General features: G+C 39.8%; 3 protein-coding genes across 4 annotated transcripts in view; 1 reads left to right on the top strand and 2 right to left on the bottom strand.

The window, feature by feature from the left end:
* Window positions 1-22,867, bottom strand: part of gabarapl2 (GABA(A) receptor-associated protein like 2) — a 238,337-nt gene that overhangs the window by 91,665 nt on the left and 123,805 nt on the right. The window lies entirely within an intron of this gene.
* Window positions 7,720-11,632, top strand: zgc:110339 (uncharacterized protein LOC550490 homolog). Its single transcript, XM_053506620.1, has 6 exons — window positions 7,720-8,064; window positions 8,852-8,903; window positions 9,319-9,506; window positions 10,315-10,476; window positions 10,605-10,715; window positions 10,912-11,632. The coding sequence occupies exons 1-6, from the start codon at window positions 7,918-7,920 to the stop codon at window positions 11,023-11,025; spliced, it is 774 nt and encodes a 257-aa protein (XP_053362595.1). The 5' UTR covers window positions 7,720-7,917; the 3' UTR covers window positions 11,026-11,632.
* gal (galanin/GMAP prepropeptide) lies at window positions 13,005-18,425 on the bottom strand. 2 transcript variants are annotated; one of them, XM_053506621.1, is made up of 7 exons: window positions 18,358-18,425; window positions 18,169-18,249; window positions 16,526-16,580; window positions 15,403-15,474; window positions 13,634-13,720; window positions 13,288-13,359; window positions 13,005-13,201 (listed from the first exon to the last, which is right to left on the bottom strand). In XM_053506621.1, exons 2-7 carry the CDS (start codon window positions 18,247-18,249, stop codon window positions 13,140-13,142), a joined length of 429 nt encoding a protein of 142 aa, XP_053362596.1. In that variant the 5' UTR covers window positions 18,358-18,425; the 3' UTR covers window positions 13,005-13,139. The 2 variants fall into 2 exon arrangements, with proteins under 2 accessions (XP_053362596.1, XP_053362597.1); XM_053506622.1 differs by lacking the exon at window positions 15,403-15,474.

Below are 22,867 nucleotides of genomic sequence, written 5' to 3'. Positions count from 1 at the left end.
GGATTTGAACCTCGGATCTTCCGAACCCTAGTCCAATGCCTTAACCACTGAGCTACCACTGAGCTAACTTGACCCTATCTTACCACCCTGGAGGCAAGACCTCAAAGCCAGATGCTCTGTCCAGGCAGTTTTCTTCGGACCAAGTTTCCTCGTCCCAAGAGACCATTCTCCACCCTCGCTGTTTAGTGGCAGCCACATTACTACACATTGAAAAGCAGGTAAAACAAGCCCATGCCCAGGGTCCTACCCCAAGTAATGTTCCCCAAGGTCATCTCTTTGTCCCCGCAACCATGCGCACTCAGGTCCTGGAATGGGGACACAGCTCTAAGCTTGCTTGCCACCCTCGGGGCAAACGTATCTAGTTTATGATTCAACAACGTTTCTGGTGGCCCACATTAAAGGAGGATGTCATCAAGTATGTGGCAGCGTGTGACTTCTGTACCAGAAACAAAAGCAGCAATAAGCCCCCAGGAGGTCTCCTTAGACCACTCCCAGTCCTTCACCGCCCTTGGTCACACATTGCCATCGACTTTGTCACTGGATTACCCAACTTCAATAACAACATTTGCATCCTAACTATTGGCGACCACTTTTCCAAAGCTGCCCACTTCGTGCCGCTCCCTGGACTCCCTTCCAACAAAGAGACGGCTGAGTTATTTATTCCTTATGTTTTTCACCTCTATGGTCTCCCCACGGACATTGTCTCAGATCGAGGTCCACAATTCACAGCAAAATTTTGGAAAACTTTCTGCAAACTCATTGGAGCCACCCCAAGTCTATCCTCAGGCCATCAATCCCTTTACCTTCCACCATGTGTCGCATCAACCCAACTTTTCAAGGCCCGTCGCCAACGAGAGGCATTCAGTATCTGGTAGATTGGGAGGGTTATGAACATGAGGAGAGAAGCTGGGTTCCTGCTAAATTCTTTTTGGACCCCTAATTGATTACAGACTTTTACAAACTTTTCCCTGAGGCGCTCTGTCCAAACGCCCAGAGGTGTTCATAAAAGGGTGGGGGCGGGGTACTGTAACAAACCCCTGTTACTTCTCTTTTTTGTTGTTTTGTTTTGTTGTTTTTTTTACCAAGCTGTCAGATTTCTCTACACGCGGTCATGTTTTCTCTAGACTGTCACGTCTTTTCCAACACCTCCGTACCGCCCTCTGTATTCTATTCAATTTTATTTGTATAGTGCTTTTAACAATTGTCATTGTCGCGAAGCAGCTTTACTAAATCAAAAGAATTCATGGCAGTTTGTATAAAGTTTGACAAAGAGAGAGAAAGAGAAAGAGAAGGAAGCGAAGGTCGCAGTTACATATGGTTACAGTCACACAATGTAGAGTGTATATTTAGTGTAAGCAGTAGTAATGCGCGGGTCGGGTATTTTTCCAACCCGCGGGTCCCGCTGTTATGAAATTATTTGGTGCATGCACCTGAGCCGAGGCTATTAGGGTCATTAGTATAAATAGCCTGACTTAAGTTTAGAAGGTGTCTAGCTTTTGTTATAATTATAGTACAAAGTGCTCTAAGAAAGAAGCTTTTTGTTTTGTGTTTTACTTTAATAAAGACATCTTGCCTCTGCAGTCATGCCATGCAAACACTTACGCTGGCATTATGACAGAAAGCTAAACCGTATAAGTGGCATAGCAGAGGTCTCTCCCCTGGACGTTATTTGGGGGGGAGCTATTACCATCTCACCTGAGCTGGCGGAACTGCTGAACGACAGCGAGGAGCAAAGAGAGAGAGAGGTGTGGCAGAGCTGGGAAGACTGCAGGCTCGCCAGCCGGCGGACACTGCTCAAAGGTGATGAACACACCATTTCGCCCGAGCCGGCGGACTTGCTGGACAACAGCGAGTAGCAGAGAGAGAGAGAGGCGCGGCAGAGCTGGGAAGGTTGCAGGCTCGCCCTCCGGCGGACACCATTCAGATGTGATGCAGCTAAGGGACCCGAGAACTGTACGAGTTCTGGGCAAAGATCAATGAGGAGCGAATTCAAGACCTGCGGGAGCAGGCTAGACAGCTCCGAAACCTGCTCGGACAGCTTCGCGAGAGCCGTGAGATAGGCTCAAAGCTTCACGGGAGCAACACAGCAGGTCCTGATCATCATTCTCTTTCTCTGCCTCCGCCTATTCTCAACGGCGATGACAACGCGTTTCCTCCACCTCCGCCGCCTCTGCTCGACATGGAAGATTACGCAACGCTGCTGAACGGCAAAGACGATGCGTTTTCTCCACCTCCTCCATCGCTGCTTGAGAGCGAAAGTTGGGAGTCAAGGAGCAGCTTGGAGAACAGCGTCCTTTCTCCGCCTCCCGGCTTCAAGGACAACGCACTTCCTCCCCCGACACTTGAAAGCGAAGGTGGGAAGTCAGGGAGCAGCCTGGAGAGCATTGTCCTTCCTCCGCCTCCCGGCTTTGAGGACATCACCTTAGCTCCGCAGCCTCTAAGGTCAGCCAGCGCCGCTTCCGCTCTGCAGCCGCTGAGCTCTGAGAGCGTTGCTTCACCACAGACGTTGCTTCAGCTCCGCAGCCTCTCAGCACGTCAGCAGCTCAGCAGCCAGCTGGGCTGCATGCCACAATGTCAGCCACGTCACCCTGCGACAGGGACATCGACCCAGAGTCAGTTCGGCCATCATTAGGCCTGGGGAATCCTGTCCTGCGGGTCCTGCAGCCCAGCCCAGAGAACAATATCTACAGCCTCGGAGTGGGCAGATCAAGCACTGTACATTGGGGTGGGAGCCCCGGACATCCGGTAATGCTCTGGAGGAGCATTTTTTAAGAGTTAACCCCTAGAGGGTGCCAAACGCCTACTGATTATGTTTTTGTTTTAATGGTTTGGACTTCGTTTCCCATGGCGCACCTCGGTCAGGTGACAGGAGCACGCACCTGAGCCAAGCCGACCCATTACACTCTAAAAAATTATTCTGTGGCCTTGTAAATTTCACAGTTATAAAAAAGTTATGTTACCTTAATAAAATCTCTAAAAGTCACATACATGATTGTTTGAGTTAGACAAATCAAAATAAATGCCTAAAAAACCAATTATTCATTTTGTCTTAAATTTACACTATAATTTAAGTTTACTTCACTAGTAAAAATCAGCATTTGACTAACTTAATTATATTTTTAACATACACTTAATATTTTTTGATACATTTCAATCAAAATATCTGGTAATGGAGTAATTGTACTGATTAGTTTCAAGAATTACAATTATAAATGATTCCAACTCAATATTATTTATGTTTAACAACAAAAACTTAAATAATTGAGTAAATTGCCCTGTGCAAGTGCTCATGGGCAGTGTTGCCAACTTAGCGACTTTGTCGCTATATTTAGCGACTTTTCAAATCCCTCTAGCGACAATTTTTTTAAAAAGCGACTAGCGACAAATCTGGCGACTTTTTCTTGTGTTACTGGAGACTTTTGGAGACTCTGATGTGTCTGTACTGACTCTTCTTAACTTGCCACAGCAGCTGCCGCCGCTGGCCCCTCCCCCGTCCCAAAGCACTCACAAACAGGCCTGTCCTCTAGCAGGAGTCGTCCCCCCCCCCCCCCAGCTGCAGTTACAGCAGGAGATGCTCACTCCTACGAGTCAGTGGCGGCCAGCCCATAGGGGGCGCTGGGGCACCGCCCTCCCTGATAAGAGGGGCTAAAAATGTAAAATATATTTTTACAAATTAAGTTTTTAAATTCGGTTTACCCACCAGTATGTGCCTACATGCGATATGAATAACATATACAACATTTCCCACCTAGTGACATTCATTCACCAGTGAATTTCCACAGACAGACTTGTATCGTTTCTGTCATGGGGCGCTGAGGAAAAGCGCCCCTGAGTGCAGCCAAATAGCCAGTCATGTAGCTGTTGCTAGGGTAAATTAATAAATATGCGGCCAATCGGGTTCTCAGAATTTTATGGTCTTGGGGCGCTGAAAATTCTGCCCCAAGCAGCAGAAAATACCGCGAGATTTAAGTTTTTTTTTTTCTTTTGAGGCGCGGCCAATCAGAGAGAGGCGCGGTCAATCAGAGTAATGAGGGCGAACTTAACGAGCGAAGAGCAGTTTCCACCAAATTCGGTGAGATCCTTATTAATATACCCGTTTTAGACTGTTGTGTTAAATTGCATTTTTAAAACTGTTTTTCTTTGTGTGAACCACTTCGAGATGCAACTTTGCTTGAAAGGTGATCCAGCTGATCATACCCTTTGATGTTGATTATTGTATTTGATACTCTCTTAAGCATACATGGCGTATTATACAATGGAAATTTGTTCATTTACTTTATCTGTAAAACTGGTGTTTTTGAGGAGGAGATTAAATCATTACTGTTAATTGTAATCATCGTCTGACTGTTGATTTTAATTCTTATATTGAACTAAGCAAAGAAATATTTTGTCACATCAGCCCCACCAGGAAAATTTTTCACCAGCCGCCACTGCTACGAGTCTTGACTGCAAATTAATTGCCCATGCGCGAATCCGCCGTTAAGTGATCCCGCCTTGACGACTTTTTTTTTTTTTTTTTAAGCGCCTAGTGACAAATCTAGCAACCTTTGAACAAACCTTTGCAAGTTTCCAAATGTCGCCAATACTGTCCTGTAAGCACGAGGTCTTGCTTTCCCGGTACAGTTACTCATCTCCCTGTGTCTGCTCTGATCAGTGAGCGCTAGCTCCGGCTGAAAGGAGCAGCATATTCCCGTGACTGCACAGCAGCTAACATGGATGTAAATGAGCTGCACATGTGCAAACGGTGTTGCAACGGACCTATCACTTACCTGTAATACAAGATCTCACACAATAATACAATATTACATAAACAATACTAGATTACTGTGCAATACTTACAAGTGGCCCTGAGTCATATTCTTATGGTACTTACTGTTTTAAGAGTTTTTTTTTTTTTTTTTTTTAAAGATTATTATTATTATTATTTATTACCTTTATTCTTTCTTAGTTAACAACTGTGAGCACCTGTAACCGAGCATAAGCAATTTCCCTCTGGGATTAATAAAGTTATTTGAATCTTGAATCTTGAATCTTGAATCTTCTCCTTTGATTGAAATAAAACTATTTAATTTGACCATTTTCTTTTTTTTTTTTTTTTTTCTTCCGATGCACTTATATTACTCACTGTTACAAAGCTTAAGTACATAATTATATTGGACACATGAGGAAGGATTAGGGGAAACACGCAAAATGCAAATACGACGTAATTACGTCATCAATATGCAAATATACGCATGACATCATCTAGTGACATTTGGCGACTTTTCGAGCAGACTTTAGCTACTGTCCGTTGAAAATAGTTGGCAACACTGCTCATGGGAAGTCTGGTGTAACATCAGAGACCAGAAGGCTGTGAGGATGTGAGAATGGACATGAAGCACCTGGAACATTCTGGAACATTCCTTACAAATCCTGGTGAGTAAACAGCTAACACAAGTTACTGTAATAATGACCCTAACATGTTCAAATACAGTAATTAACGCATGTGTACCGGTCCACCTCACACACTGAACCGCGAGTCTGCTCGGTCACTCCGACACTTTAAGGAAGAAACTCAGAACAAATCCGGTTTAAACAGCAGAAATGAGGTGCAGTGTCCGGACTCTGGCAGTGTTTTATCCGTTACTGTATATGAGTATTTTTAACATGATTAAACACTGAGCACGCAGCAGCAGATGTTATAAATAAATGTGCTAAGTACTGTACTAGTAACTAAAGCTATGAAATATAAAGATTTAGTGAAAATACAACATTTCTCTCAGAATTAGAATTGGGAGAAAGTAATATGCAATTAAAATACTAAAGTGAAACATTATGTATGTTCTGATATGTAAGTAAAAGAACCTAAAACTGATTGATTTTGTGTGTGTGTTTGTGTGAAACATGTTATATATTTTCTATATCTCTTTCACAGCACCAACACCACTAATGAAGAGAAGTTGAATAGAGATAAAACAGGAGGTAAATGTCAACTTTTTTAAATGTTACAGAAGTATTAAATGCCCCCCAATTATATCTACTCAATTATTTTACTCATTTTCACTTTGCATTAACTTCTGATTTTCATTACATTTACTCAATTTTGTACATCATTGTACTAAATATAGTTATTCAGGTCTACTTAATTTTTTTACTGACTTGTACTCAATTCATGAAGTATATTTTACATGATTTTTATATATTTTTTATATTTACTCAATATTTTTAAGTGTAAAAATGTTTCACCAAAAAAATTGAGTACAGCACAGTTTTATTTTTTAGAGTGTATAGGGTCATTAGTATAAATAGCCTAACTTCAGTTCAGAAGGCGTCTAGCTTCTGTTATAATTATGAGTTTAGTGATGGTTGTTTAGTTATTGAGAGAGTTATATTAAAATTAACAAGTGCTCTAAGAAAAGAGCTTTTTGTTTTGTGTTTTACTTTAATAAAGACGAGTTTGGAACCAACATCTTGCCTCAGCAGTTATGCCAAACAAACACTCACGCCGGCATCATGACAGCCTGACCTTTTTTTTCTCTTAATGATGTAAATTCCCGACCTCAATTTCTCCTGCACCTCGTCTTCCAACATCTCACTGCTATTTGAATAAAATGCACACAGTTTGTTATATTCTGAACTCTCTTCTTCTTTCTATAGGAATTATTTCACTTTTATAAAGAATACAACATTTAATAATATTAAAAATGTAATTAATATATAACATATAAAATATTGCATTGTATTATTTAAACATACAGCCTATAATGCTGAGTCACACACACACACACACACACACACACAGCTGAAGTTCAGTCACATGGTTGACCGAGTCACTATTTCAACAAACAGCTCCAAGATAAGACGATTCATGTTCGCGAGCCGACACAACGAACTGAGTCAAATAGACGAACCTCTAGACAAATAGAGGTTTTGTTGAAACCAAGGTTAGTTGGAAGTAAGGTTCAAAGTGGATTCCATTCCTCATAGCAGGACTCTAAGAGTCTGGGGACGAAACTCTAGGACTTTAATGCAGACCGAACTTTTGAAGTAAAATATAAAAAACTAGCATAAGTACCCATCGTTGGCGGTTAAAGAGTTTGTAGAAACAATTAAAAAGCTACAGCTAAAAATGATCTGATGAGGTTTAATGTTTATGCTAAGTTTTACTTCATTCGTCATCAGCCTAATACACTCCCTGTTCGGTGATTGGAGAGTAAATCACAGATCGGAAAAGTAGATCGGGTAAAGATGAAGTTTTGTCTTAAGATGACTTTAGAGCGATAAAATCACTTTTATTACTTCAGTATATGAAAATATGAACTAATCCCAGTAAAAAAAAATTCACTTTATCTTTTCTAATTAATATCTATTGGTGCAGGTGTTTGTTTACATTGAGACAGTAGCGCATGAGTAGATTATTTTAATATGTGTTACTCCGCCCCTAACGGTGCATGAGCAAGCAATTCGAAAAGATGCTGTCGGCTGGCGTCACGTGGTTCGAAAAATAAATAAATAAGTAATAACTGTAAAAGGAGTAAACCAACCAATAAACAAACAAATAATTAACTAAAAAAAGGGGGGAAAGGAAAATTAATAATTAAAATAATTAAATATTACAAAATACTAATATAGAAAGACAGACAGAAATGAGACTGGTTTCTGGTCCTCCAATGTATGAAACGTAAAGATATCAATGAAACACTGAGTTCTGACCCATATAATGTACAGATAAAACTGTTCTCTGATAATTCTTAAAGTGAACTACTCTTAAAATGAATCATTGTAAAGTGAATTCCTCTTAAACTGAGTAGTTTATGAGTGAATCACTCTGGAATTGAATCATTCAGACAGAGTGTGTGTGTGTGTGTGTGTGTGTTCAGGGTGGTGGAGTATTTAAGGCTGTGTATCAGCAGTAGTGTGTGTTATTCCCCTGTAGAGATGAGTGTGAGTTTTAGTGAGTGTAACTCGGTGTTAATCACCGGGGCGAGCAGAGGCCTGGGGCTGCAGATGGTCAAACATTTAGTGGGAATCTCTGAGAGACCGAAGAAGATCATCGCCACCGCCCGGAGCCCAGGTACAGCTCAGGTGAGATTCAACACCTCCTCCTCCTCCTCCTCCATCATCAGTGTGGGTTCCTTCATCAGCGCCACAAGCAGATATATAATTCTCACTCATGTATTTATTGATTAAATCTCACACAGTATCACCATGTGGTGTTTGGAATTTTTCAAGAACTTAATCCGGAGCTTTAATAACGCGCTTAACCAGAAAAACACGTTTTTTAATGGTTAACATTAACCAGCTCAGATACAACAGACAGGTGGCGCTGCGGAAAGACTGTGCACGGTATATAAATCACAGGAGAAAAAAGTATATACAGTATATAAAGAGAGAGAGTAAGACCTGGGGCTGTGAAATCTTACTCAAAATTTGGAGTTTGAACTTAAAGTGTTTAAACATGAACATTCTCAGACCAGAGCAAATTTAAAGTGCTTTGAAGTTTCAGTCATTAAATAGATCCTTACACTGAGTTACTAAAAGCTCGAACCATATGAGTATCATCAGTCACACACTGTTGGGAGGGTTTTATTATTATTATTATTATTATTGTTATTATTATTTCTCTATTATTATATATACAGCCGACCCGCTCTAGTACACGCACCTGCACACGGTCCTGTGCACCTTCTTCATTTTCTTCTTATAAACAGCACCAGCTTCTTCCTTATGATAAAAACAGAAGAATTTGTGTGAGCGCACTGTGAACTAGAGCTGTGACACTTGGGGGGGAAAGTGAGCTGCTGATAATGAATGTGTGTGTTTTATAGCAATTCATTTTAATTGAGTTATTAAATAAATCCCGTGTTTTCAGGAGCTGCAGCAAATCTCCAGATCTTATCCTGAGGTTTATGTGGTGCGTTTAGGTGAGTGTCTCTGTGTCTCTTTGTCTCCTGTCCCACACCCGCTTCATTCTCTTATTAAATTCTGAGTCAGTCACCACCGAACACGTGCTCACAACAAGTCAAGACACATTTATTTATCACATGCACAAGACAAGAGCAGTGAAATGTGTTTAATGCATATTCTAATGTTTAAATGTGTGTGTGAGGAACATCCAGCGCCCTGAAATAAAACAATGGACCCCTGTAAATAATACACACAGAAAATAAACCCTGGAGTAATCAGGGGTTGATTCAGATGGTTTTGTGATGAGTGGTTGTTTTTAATGTTAACGAGTCATGTGTGGGTTTTATGTATTATATATATATATACAGAGGAGATCAGATGTGTGTGTGCTATGTTTGTCTGCGATTTATTCACCACGTCGTGATGTTTTAGACGTGGTGAATGACGCGAGTATTGAAGCTGCAGTTCAGAAGGTGACGAGCATCGTGGGTCCTGCGGGGTTAAACTGCCTGATCAACAACGCAGCGATCCTGTTTCATACGGACCTGAACTCAGAGACACGTGACAGCATGATAAACACGTTCCAGACCAACACCGTCTCGCCTCTGTTCATCACCAAGGTACACACACACGCATACAAACACATACACTGCCTTAAAGATAACGCATATAATACACTTGAATTATGAAGCACAATAAAAAATAATATCCACACAACTGGGAGCCCACAGCCATTTGCCCCATGCAGGGGAGAAGGAATCCACCACCATATATCGGAGAGACTTCAGAATTCTTCTGTAAGTCACTCTGAATAACGGAGTCTGTCCAGTGATGTAAATGGTGTTTCTTTGTATACTCACTAAATGCAGTAAATTCCTGCCTGATTGGAAAAGTGTGTAATCATGGAAACACCTGGATTTCCCACCATGCCTACAAATCTGACTGGTTTTTGCACCAGTCATAGTGGGCAGGCCACCCTGGTTCCAGATAGATGGCATCAGTAGAGGAGTAGGAGACGAAGAGAAAGCCAGCTGCACAGGTTTCTACAGCAGATGGAAGTTGACCAGTGATTTGCAGCAGTACCACAGAGAGCTGCAGCAGCTGGAAGCATTGATGGTGTTCCTCAGGTGTGTCTACGAGGCCATCTTGGTATCCTGTATGGCATGGCGGTAGCGGACAAATCTGGACATGTGGTGGCCCGCAGCAGCTTCTGGAGTGCATGTCAGCTCTTGGCCCTGCTTCTGTGTGTGAAATTTGATGCATGAACCAGACAAAAAAACAAACAGGACATTTTGTAAAATATCTGAATAAGCGGAAAACTGAAATTAACAGACATTTACAGAATATGAGGCGTCAATTACATTCAAAAGAAGGCATAGCTCAATGTAAGCAGGTTAAGGCTGTAAAGTGTGTGTGTGTGTGTTTCAGGCATTCCTGCCATTATTACGGACAGCAGCAGCAGTGTGTGATGGCGGTGTGATGAGTGTGAACCGAGCTTCAGTGATCAACGTGTCCTCTTTCCTCGGCTCTGTGGAGCTCCACTGGGGCGCAGGAGCCGATATGAAACTGTACTCTTACAGAGTGTCAAAGGTGAGAAATAATTACAGAGCAGTTTCACAATCACACACCAGTACACTCACATAAACAGCACAAACAAATAAATGACAATAAGAATCGAGGCCATCTTGGTGGTCTCTCTCTCTCTCTCTCTCTTTTAGGCAGGTCTGAACATGGTGACGCGGTGTTTAGCGGTGGACCTGCAGGACGACGGGATCCTGTGCGCGGTGGTTCACCCCGGCTGGGTGCAGACTGATATGGGAGGAGAGAAGGTACACACACAAGGAAGTAAGAAAAAAACAGATCTATCTTTACCTCTGACTGTTACACAGCACTGACACTGGAGACTCCTTACAGCACATGAATCTGTGCCTTAAATATCACTTATAGTCATTATTTGCTGTAAATAATTAACGTGATATTACCCTAATGAGCTTGTACAGTTGACTTTGACGCGATCTCCCGCAGGCGCCGTTGACTCCGGAGGAGAGCGTCTCGTCTCTGTTAGCTGTTATCTCTGCGCTGAGTGAAAAGGATCATGGGCAGTTTTTGGACTACAAGGGGCAGAACTTGCCCTGGTGAGGACGAGCTGAAGTCATTACAGAGAGCTGCTTTTCCAACAGGATTTTTGGAACCAAATGTGATCAGGTGCTGCATCATGATTTAAATATTGACTGATTGATTATCCAATTAATTGCTTCTCTGATGTTTATGTATTGTTATTATATTAGATGTAATCTACAGTACCGGTCAAAAGTTTGGACACGCCTTCTGATTTAGTGTTTTTTTATTGATTTATATCCTACATTTTAGAAAAATACTGATGATTTTTTTTATTTTAAAACTATAAAATAAGACATATGACATTAGATAATTAAGTGAGAATACTAACAGTCAGGTATTATTTTAAGACATAAAGGATTAGCTCTTCTGGAATATTTCTAGCAGTAACAGTATTGTGTTAAGTGCATTTGTAAAACACATGAAGCATCCTGATAAAACTGTCTCTCATGAAGACCTTCCCAGAAAGCAAGACCAAAATCCTAATATCAACTGTTCAAAGGACATTATTGTATATTTTTCACTATTGTTTTACAGTGTAGAAAGAAATAAAAATCAGGAAAGAACATGGAGTTAGAAGGGGTGTACAAACTTCTGACTGGTCATGTGTGTTTTAGCATTATAAATGGAAAATTAATTACAAAATTAAAGAAGAAAATTCCAAACCGCTAGTATTGTTTTCTTCCTTAAATTCCAGCAAAAGAAAAAAACAATGATTTTATTCCACATTTATTTTTAACAAATTCCTGCAAAGTTATTTAGAAGTAATACAGTGTTAGTAAATAATATTTCGTAAGTGTTAAAGAATTTAACATTTTTAAATATTATATATAATACCATATAATTTAAGTTTCTGAAAGTAATCAGATTGTCCAGGCACATGAAGAACCTAAATAAAAAATGTTAGGATTAAAACAAAGTCCTTATAAGGAAATCATATTCCTAATTATTCAATATGTAATGTTGATGACTGCAGTGCGAGAAAACATCTTATATGCAAAATACAGCTGAATATTTGACAAGAACAAAAAAACAGATTTATTTTTTTTTTTTTACATTATTATGTACCCTGGAGTCTGGCGCAAAAACTGTTTCATATTTAACTTAATATTTTGTTTAGAAAATTACTCAAGATGTTTCAGATCCAAGCTGCTCAACAGGACAAATACAACATCAGTCTGTGACGGTGAACACCTGTGTACCTGTAATGTACGTCTCTGTCCGACAGGTTTCCATAGCAACCAGTAAGATGTGTAGTGACGCACTGTTCTGTTCTGGTGCACGCAGACACACAGACGCATTCCTTTTTAAAGCTCTACACTCTACGAGACGAGTCATGATTCAGATCCTGATCGTCCTGCGTGGGAGGGGCTTACTCTCTCTCCCCTGTCAATCACAGTGACGCTGGTCAATCATGTTCATCTCTGAGCTCAGGTATGTAGTAGAGGGCAGACGGCCCCCCCTTGAGTGTGTTACGCCGTCCTGTGACAAAGATGATTGAAAAGATGAGTTCGATGTGTCTAAGAGGAATCTAATCTAATCATATTTTAATTGTAATAAGTTTTTACTAGATTCTGCTTGGAATATTTAGTGCGAGTTCATTACAATTTAATTCTATTCTGTTTTTCTATTATTGTATATATATATTGGAAATTTTTACAGCAAAAGTTTTTTTTTTCTTTATTTCTATATTCTCTTATTTAATGCTTTTCATTTGAAATCTCTATTTTTATTTTTGTCATCAGCGGTCGTACAAGCATTTCGCTTCATATCATACTGTGTGTGACTGTGTATGTAACAAATAAAAGTTTAATTAGAAAATTTTAATTAAAATTTGAATACAATATAAGAGAGCTCCATGCTGCCCCCTAACTGTTAACTGTATTACTGCATGACAAGCATGCCACTTCGCTTAACAGACACACAATAGGATAGAGAGAGAGAGAGAGAGAGAGTCAGCACAATTTCAAATCAATAAAATGCTCATAAATAAGATGACAGCAGGAGTTTCATGTGAGTTTTATTCTTGACGTCAGTCAGAGGAGTTACAGAGTAGCACACAACAAAACGAACACAGTTTGCAGATGGCCAGAGGTCGGAGGTCAGAGGTCATTGGGCGGAGACACATCTGGGGTTTAGGGCTGAGTAAATTCGTCTGAAGCGAGGGAGGAGGACAGGCTGTCGAGAGCGCCCATTTCTGAAACACGCAGGTTATAGCAGGTTATTTTTTGATTTAAATTTATCATACAGTGTGGTGAAGAATGAGCTCGGCGCCACGCCCACCTTTCAGCCTGAGGAACGACAGGAAGTCTACGATGGTGTGCACGACCTCTTCATCTGCTATTCTCAGGCCACCTTTGGAAAAAAAAAAGATTTAAACGTTGATCCAGTTTGTAGATAAAACACAGAAACAGACAAAACTCTCCACTGCTGTCAATCATGAGTGTAAGCCCCCCGCTGAATCGGTCCCACTGACTCTTCCTGGGGAATTTTGCACCCTTTTACAGCTGTTGTCTATCACAGTAGCATGGAATCCAAAACCCAACTACTTTATGGTCTGTGCATAATTGTACCATGCTCATTTAAATATTAGGCCACACCCATGACTTTTAGCTCATAAGTGTGTTACCGGATTTGATGTCGTCCTCCATGAGCGCGTCCCTCTTTCCAGCCAGACCCTGTTTATCGCTGAGCGTCCTGTGACTGTCGATGCCATCTGATCACAAAATACAAGTGCATGTAATACACACACACACACACACACACACACACACACTCACTGCAGCCCTGACTCACAGCAGGACCCATATTTCCCAAATGAGGTGCATTATGCTGAAATGATGCACCTCTTTTTAGGCAACCTGCAGGGCTTCGGTCACTCGGAATTGCTTTCAGGGTTCATTATCGCCACGGCAACGAGCACAGAGAAAGAGAGACAGAGAGTAAGAATACAAAAAAATAGCTGATGAAAAAAACTAAAAGTAGGAAACAAAAAAGAAAGAAAGACAGAAAACAGAAGGGGAAATAAGTGACAGAATCTCACAGCACATGTGGACAGACAGGCGAGGAGAGGAAGCCGGCACGTTGTTCTCACATCACTCTGCTTTAAACACACTCACACACTCACACACACACTGCCCGAAAGCCAAAGTTTTGTTGCAACTCAAGATCAGTGAAGTTACCACATAGTGCTTAATTAGGCAAATAACCACATATAGTATAAATTGTGGGATTATTGGTACATATATATATATTATTTGTATTCTTGCACATGTTTATACTTATAAATAAATGTGCCTTTAACTTTATCTGTTTGGAAAAAGTCTTGAAATTTTTACATTTTGAATTTCCAAGTATTTTAGTGAGCACTCTATAAAGATCTGGTTCCTCACACATCGATGGTAATCATTTTTTTATTATAAAAATATATTTTTAAAAAGTGATTTGTCCAGTGCTAAACTGGTATCTTTATTCTTTCCTGAACATATTTAATTTGTTATATTTAAGTAAATTATATACTGTAAATTAGATTTTTTTTTCTCTAAATATGTCTTGAAAGCTCAGTGTATTTTCTGTTTAAAACACTTTAGATCTCTGTTAACTGTACATTGATATTTTCTAATCAAAATTATTATTTTTTTCAAATTCAAATAACAAATTTGTTACAGTCATACACAGTACGATATGCAGTGAAATGCTTAGTTTTACTATTATAAAAAGTAACAGACCTAATAATTTTTTACAAATCTCTGCCATCTGTTTGTATTTGTTTGTATACCACCCCAACAGTCAGAATATGACCTGCGTAGCCCCGCCCATTTTCCTTATAAGGGAAAGCCTCCAGGGTTTAAAGTTTCTATTGTGAGTAAGAGTAATTCACCATCCGGCCAGCAGAGGGCTCTAAACACTTGACACACTTGATTTAACCTGCTAATGAGCAGTGTTGCTAGCTGAGTGACCTTTTACACCCTGCTGGTGACTTAATCTGCCCTGTGATATATCACTTGTTACTTTTTGTTATATGTTTTTTTCCCACACAGCTCACTGTACAACATTCACAGCTGTTTCAGTGGACACTTTTTTTTTTAGGCTTTTTTTTTTTATCCATTGTTATTCTCTGTTATGAATAGTTTTCTGTACATGTTTTAATAAGATTATTTATGAAAAAATATATACCTTAGTTTCACCTGAAATAAGTTTTATTATTATTATTATTATGTTTATATTCGCTTTATTATGTTTAAGTGCTTTTACTTTTGTATCACAGATCACTGAGCAGCTGCACACTACTGCACTGGTACTGCGCTGTACACACACACACACACACACACACAGAGCTGGCTAAATCACAGAGCAATTCCCCGTGCTGACGTTAGCGACCTGCAGGAGCTAGCTTACATTCACCAAGCAGCTCTTCTCTCCCCCTTGCACTGGGAGCTTCCTTTATCTGTATTAGATGATCAATACGACCTGAAACACACGGATGAGGCAATTTTACCCGAGCTTACACACACACACACACACACACACACAGATACACACACTTACATACACACAACACACATAACACACATTATTCACTACACAAAACCCTGAGTAGCTCACCTCATGTCTTTGATTGACACACACACACACACACACACACACACACACACATACACACACTTACATACACACAACACACATAACACACATTATTCACTACACAAAACCCTGAGTAGCTCACCTCATGTCTTTGATTGACACACACACACACACATAATAAAATAAAAAAACACATTTAAACTGTTTAAATGTATAAAACGAGATCTTGTGCCATTATTAGGTGTTTTTTGCTTTTTGTCCACAGCTCAGAGTGAACTTTGTGTGTGAAGTTTTGTTTTGTTGACTATCTCACACTGCTGTTGAATTCTGCGCTCTGATTAATCAGAAGGTCTTAATTAATTCCCTCCACATACTTATAGCCCCGCCTTAACAAAATCAGGCCACGCCCCCTACCTGTGTCTGCTCCTGATTAAAAGTACAGTAAGCGATGTTCTCGTGCAGACTTAGCAACACCGTGCTAAACTACAGGCTAGCATTATGCGTTAGCTAAGTTAGCCTCGTAGCTTCATGAAGCAAACGCACAGAGATGCTTCCAAACGCAGGGCGTGCATCATCGACACTTTTTATACTTAAAATATTGTATAATAAAAATAATTATATGAAAAGCGTCCAGACACACAGACACCACGCTGAGATCAGTTTTCACAAATTAAACATCATGCAGACGTGTGGAAGATCGTCTCAATGCTTCTGCATGGTGCTGTGTGTGTGTGTGTGTGTGTGTGTGTCCGGTAGCTCCACTTCATCACACCACCATGCTGTTGATTATTTTACTGTAACAGCACATTTTACTGCAGGCGCAGCTGATCACCTGAACATTGTCGAGAGCCACTCAGGAACAACCACTGAGAACACACAAACTCTGTGTGTATGCGTGTGTGTGTGTGTGTGTGTGCCCATTCACGCGTGTACTCACGGGGACCGAGCAGATATCCAGCGCTGTTCAGGGTCCAGCCGCGCTTTTCTTTCGCCTGAACACAGAGATACAAAGATAATAAACATTTTATTGAAGCTTTTAAAACAAAAATATTAATAAGACAAAAAAATAAGACACTTTAGCGCTCAGAAGTGTTACAGATACAAAGGAGATCAAATAGAAACAATAGTAGACGCAGAACAGTGTTACAAAACAACAACAGAAATCTACACATAACTGTTATTAAAAATATAAAGTCTACAGTATCTGTGTTAAATTCTTCTGTAAATAAATATCATTATTATTAGTAGTAGTATCTATTTCTTTACTAGTATAAGTATTATTGACATTTAAATATAAAATAATTTATATAACTTTAAAGGTGCAGTTTTGTATATACTGTATGTACAGATGTGTGTCTTTACTAAAAAGAGATTTAACACAAAGATTTTGCTATGAATTATTTACAGAATGAATTACATTTAAATTTTAGTAAAAAAATATTTTTTATAACTGATCATACACCTTATACCATTATTTTACCATCTTTGGATTATAAATTTTTTTAACAAATTTTGTAACAGGAATGATGCATTTTAATGTATATGCATAAATATAATGATACTGTATATTTAAGTGTATTAACTATGTAATGGTGCGTACCGTCAGGAGTTATACAAAGTGTATATTAAAAAGCATTTTTAAAGACTTTGTGTCTGGATTGCCACAAAATCAGGAAACTTTCATTTGCATTTTATTATGGTTGAACTTAAGATTATATGGTTGATCAATCTTTTTTCACGATAAGTAGTAAATTGTAAATAATAACTCTGTTAATTAAATTGAACTAATGCGATGTTTGAATATTATTACTTGGAGATATAGAACAATGCAGGGTTAGTTAATTTACAGAATCAACATTTGCGATTAATTTGGAATGCAATATTGTTTAGGCATAATAGTCTACTAGAAATATTACTGAGGGTGCACAGCAGGAAACTCACTGATGATTATGTGTAGGAAAAAATCTTATCGAAAGCTATTTTTAAATAATATAGATAAAGAAATTGAGCTGCTTAAACAGTAAGTCCTCAGTAATAAAATCCCAAAGCTGCTCCTTCATCAGGTCTGACTAAGTGGCTTTGGATCAGCGGAAACAAGGAGTTTACACACCTTAGAGTTTATACATCACTTAGTTAGAACTTATGAAGCAGTTCTGATGAAGCAACTTCCAGAACTTCACTCAAGTCCAGTTGCCATCAAACAGCAGCTTAGAGATCATCACCCTGACCTGAACAGCTGAGAGGCTCAATAATGGAATAATAATCATTTCGATTTTAGAATGAAAAAAATAAGGCACGATTTATAATATATAAATTAAATGTTTTTTTTTAATAATATCGATGCATGCTATTGCTTTTTTTAAATATATTTGGTATGAAAAAAGTTAACCTGACAAACTGGAAATACAATTATTAATTAAATCCTGTTTTAGCGCATAGATAAACTAATGAAATAAAAAATAAATCTTACTGATGTAAAACTACATTTTTTTCTGTTTGGGTCATTTGTAATTGTGCATAAGCTGATAAATAAACTAATCTGTATATGTAAGTGTGTGAGTGGAGTGTGTGTTGACGTACCGCGATGACCATTCCCAGCGTCTCGGTCAAGAGTGCGCAAAACACCAGCGAGATACAAACACCACCGATACACTTCTGCATCTGTAAGAAAGGTAGAAGAAATAAGAGTGTGTCCACGTTTAGCCTTTCTGTGTGAAGAAAGAAAGAAAGAAAGAAAGTTTGAGGAGACGACAGGAAACACTCACTCACCCTGAGGATCGACGCTCGGTTCTGTTTAAGTGAAGTGAGATTGCTGTTCTCCGCAGCTCAGCTCTCTGATGCTCTGTACGAACCGCCACTGCTTTATATACAGACACGAGCTCTACGTCAGGACAAAAACATCCCTCTCTCTCTCTCTCTCTCTCTGTGTTCTCTTTCTTCCTTTATTCTCTTTGTCCTCAGGAACTAAATTACTAAAGATCACACTTTACTGATCAGCTGTTATATGTGATCTGGAATCCTGCTTCTTAAGTGGGTTTGGACCCAAAACCTGATGCTGACACACGGAAACTAATACCGAATGAATGTCATCTTGAATCTGCCTTCTTTAAGCTAATTTTCCAGGATGTCCAGGGACAAACGTAGCAGAAAATTATACCGGAGTTTCATTATTTACACGCGTGTCAATATTCGTTGCTCCAGATAGCAAAATATCTCAGTGAAGATCTTCAGATAACCTTGTTTAGGCAGAAAACCCTGAACCCTGCGTCTGTTTCGTCTCTCCTCGGTAACAGCTCTGCACATCCTGGTTCTCTCAGGATCGTCTGTTTTATGTTTGTTTTGTGGTAAATGTTAAAAGTTTAATGATCTTAAAAAGTTATATTTTTCTTCTATACACAAAGTAAAAAAAAAACTCTTGACAGACAACTTTGGTAAAAAATTATGTTGATATTGGTGAGATAATAATTATGACTCACACTATAGGTCATGCTGTTATGCTGAATATCAGCACGGCAATGATGTGAGGAACTAAATAACTGCGACTGACAGGTAGTTGACCTTCTTATTCTCCTTTAGAATATCAGCTCCGTTAACTTTGGACTCCATGGTTGAAACCTAAGACGGCGTGATGTTTAAGACGCCATAACGTTATCAGATGTGTGTTCTTACTGAAAGTGCTTCTGTGACTGGGTGTGAATGTGGGTTTAGTCAGACAGCTGCTCTCTCCTGAGTACTGCGGACCGTACAGACCTACTCTCACCCACGCTGAGACACACAGTTAGTGTCATTAACCACTGGACAACACCTGGGACACGCCCACTCACACATAGAGTTACACCTCACAGTGCTGTTACTGTCTAATATCAGCACTCAGGGAATAACGCCTCTCATCCAATCAGATTACTCGCTTATGGCTACTTGTTTTATAATATAGGTCACTGTAATTGGGGGGAGGTGTGTTGTAATGTCTTTTTTTGCATATAACTAAGTTTCTTTCACTCTCTTTTTCAACCACTTGCTTGGTTGTGGATGACTCTGATTTTAGTCTGATTTTACTTTCTATATACAGTATTATCTCCCTGTCCTTGAATTGTCCTGGATTTTCTCAAACTAGATATGCTTTATGTTTCTTTGAAATGATTTCTAATATTCCTTGTTTTTTTTTTAGAAAAACTTTTTATTAGGTCTCAGTAACTTTTTGGTCTTGAAGTTGATTGACACCAGTTTTTTTTTCTGCCATGATTTCAATGTGTTCTAGGTGTAGGTTTGACATGGTATGAAGAAGAAGCATTCATGCTGCTCTGTCTCTCGTTCTGACAGCGATGTAGTCGATCATGTGCCTGTGGTTAGATTTTGGATGTTGTTATGTTGTCCACTGGGTTAAACTTCTAAATTAATGTTTCTTCCTCTTTATTCCTATTAATCCCAAACGAAGCCAAGTCTCTGAAGTTCCTTTGGTACTGTATTTGTTGCTAGTTGTGTTTTTGTAATTTAAAGCATTTCTTATGTTAAAGCACTCCTAAAAGAACATCATGCTAATTATATTAAATACCTTCTATGACCCAAACTCTTCAGGGTGTAAGTGCTAAATTCGGATGAACAGCTCTCAGACTCTGACACAGAAGGATCTTATAAGGCAAATACTGTATAGCGACGAGTCTGCAGAGGTTTATAGGTTGGCCAAGCAAGCGACTGTGCTAGCTTTGTACACTCCCAGAGGCACTAGTCATCTCTGCTACTTCCCTCCAAGCCTTAGATGTCTTAGATGTAGATATTTAATAAATGATTGTATTTCGAAAAATGAGTAGAAGAAGCGTAGAAGATCCTAAACATGCAGTTCCTTGAATGACCACTAGGTTCTAAAAGTGAGTCAATAATCATAGAGCCTTATGGTAAAATGTCCAACTTTTAATATAAATAAACGTTTACAGCCTGGAACACCTTACAACAGTGCGAGTAGCTGCTCTGACCTGCCTGTAGTTTTATTTCAAAGAGCTGTGGTTTTTCAGATGATAAAAATAAATCATTGATTAACAAGGTTTCAGCTTCAGTGCCGTAGTGATTGGCAATATGTCTAATGTAATAAAAAGCAATCATCCCAGAGAAATGGGCTTTGTTTTTGTTTGTATTTCTCCACAGAGGAAGATGAAAAGATGGTAACTGAGAGATTATGAAGTTACCGAAGCTTTCGACTTTATCCAGCACTAACACTAATATCTTTTAAAGATATGATCCCATAAAGTTTTTTTTTTTTTTTTTCAAAACTGTGGGAACTAGCTCTTTTCAGAGGAATATGACTGAACTGGGAGCTGTACACTGCCGCATGATGTCATAGATTAAACTGTGTATACACTGAAGTGCAGAAAGCCAATCAGATTGTCTTGTGAGTGGAGCTTCTGGGGCTGCTATCCTAGCGCCTTTGTTTTGTTGTGTTTTGTTTTAAATGCTAGTCTGTAAATATGGGGTTATGATGTCACTGTCCACAAGCCGCCATCACATAAAGCGATTAGCATCGAGGTCAGGGGCTGTTTTGTTTTCAGAGAGTCTTCTGGAAGCAGGATCATTTAGGAACACTGAGCAGTGATGGTCTGCACAGACACCCACAGAGAAACGTCCATGACTCACCTGAGCCATTACGCCGTGACGCGCACGATTTTCTCTTCCTCACGTCGCTACCGTGACATGAAACTGCCCACCTTCATCATCATTAGCTCTGTTTCCTCAGACACGTCCTGTTGTAATTAGCAGTGACGCACATTCTCTACCCTTCTTATTAGTCCTTCACATAAACAACTCTTAGTTTAGAAGAAGGTGTGGCCTATGTACCTGTCAGCCACAATGAAGGAGGCGTGGCCTGTGTACCTGTCAGCCACAATGAAGGAGGCGTGGCCTGTGTACCTGTCAGTCTTAGTGAAGGAGCCGTGGCCTGTGTACCTGTCAGCCACAATGAAGGAGGCGTGGCCTATGTACCTGTCAGTCTTAGTGAAGGAGCCGTGGCCTGTGTACCTGTCAGTCTCAGTAAGGGAGGTATGGCATGTGTATCTGTCAGTCTTAGTGAAGGAGGCGTGGCCTATGTATCTGTCAGTCTCAGTAAAGGAGGCGTGGCCTGTGTACCTGTCAGTCACAGTGAAAAAGGCATGGCATGTGTACCTGTCAGTCTTAGTGAATGAGCCGTGGCCTATGTACCTGACAGTCACAGTGAAGGAGGCGTGGCCTGTGTACCTGTCAGTCACAGTGTAGGAGGCTTGGCCTATGTACCTGTCAGTCACAGAGAAGGAGGCGTGGCCTGTGTGCCTGTCAGTCTCAGTGAAGGAGGCGTAGCCTGTGTACCTGTCAGTCACAGTGAAGGAGGCGTGGCCTGTGTACCTGTCAGTCTCAGTGAAGGAGGCGTGGTCTATGTACCTGTCAGTCTCAGTGAAGGAGGCGTGGTCTATGTACCTGTCAGTCTCAGTGAAGGAGGCGTGGCCTCTGTATCTCTCAGTCTCAGTGAAGGAGCTGTGGCTAGGTATCTGTCAGTCGTAGTGAATGAGCCGTAGCCTATGTACCTGTCAGTCTCAGTGAAGGAGCTGTGGCTAGGTATCTGTCAGTCGTAGTGAAGGAAACGTGGCCTATGTCAATCTCAGTGAAGATGGCGTGATATTTGATGTTTTAATCTTGACGTCTGTTAGAGTTTTTTAAGGAGAGATTTTGGCAGAAACATACTCATCAAATATTTGTATGTAAACAGAAAACTCTGCATCATCTCATCCTCATAATCTCTCAGCTCTTACTCACAGAAACACTGGACGTTTTCTCTTGTATGCCGTGAGCTCTAGGAAGATTGCGTAATCTCAGTAGTTTTGCCTTCAGATGTCACTAATGCTCATGACATTTTGCAACAAAGAGAATACACTGGGTAATTTTATTACACAATGACCCTATGCGGGCTTATTTTAGTTACAGCATCTTCTTACACATAACGCCTCTCTCTCATAAAGACTCTGGGTCTTATCTCTCCTTTTTGCCACTGGACGTCAACAATGAGAGAACGAAAATTACGTTTTTCATGTTTATGTTGCATAACATAAACATTATCAGCTCCACATTTGTCCATCTTTATGTCCAGACATATATGCTTCCACTGACACTTTGTACACTTTTTAAAAAAAGTGATTTTATATACATATATTTGTATCCTCACGCTCTGTTCTTTTGTTTTAAGTTGTATAGTACTGTATGTACGAATGTAACTAATTCTGCACTGTGCAATATACATATAATCATCTACCGAAAGCTGTCG

Source organism: Clarias gariepinus, chromosome 10 (assembly GCF_024256425.1).
Source record: "Clarias gariepinus isolate MV-2021 ecotype Netherlands chromosome 10, CGAR_prim_01v2, whole genome shotgun sequence".
Taxonomy (NCBI): domain Eukaryota; kingdom Metazoa; phylum Chordata; class Actinopteri; order Siluriformes; family Clariidae; genus Clarias; species Clarias gariepinus.
The sequence above is the reverse complement of the archived record's forward strand: the minus strand, read 5'-3'. Positions and strand labels throughout refer to the sequence as shown.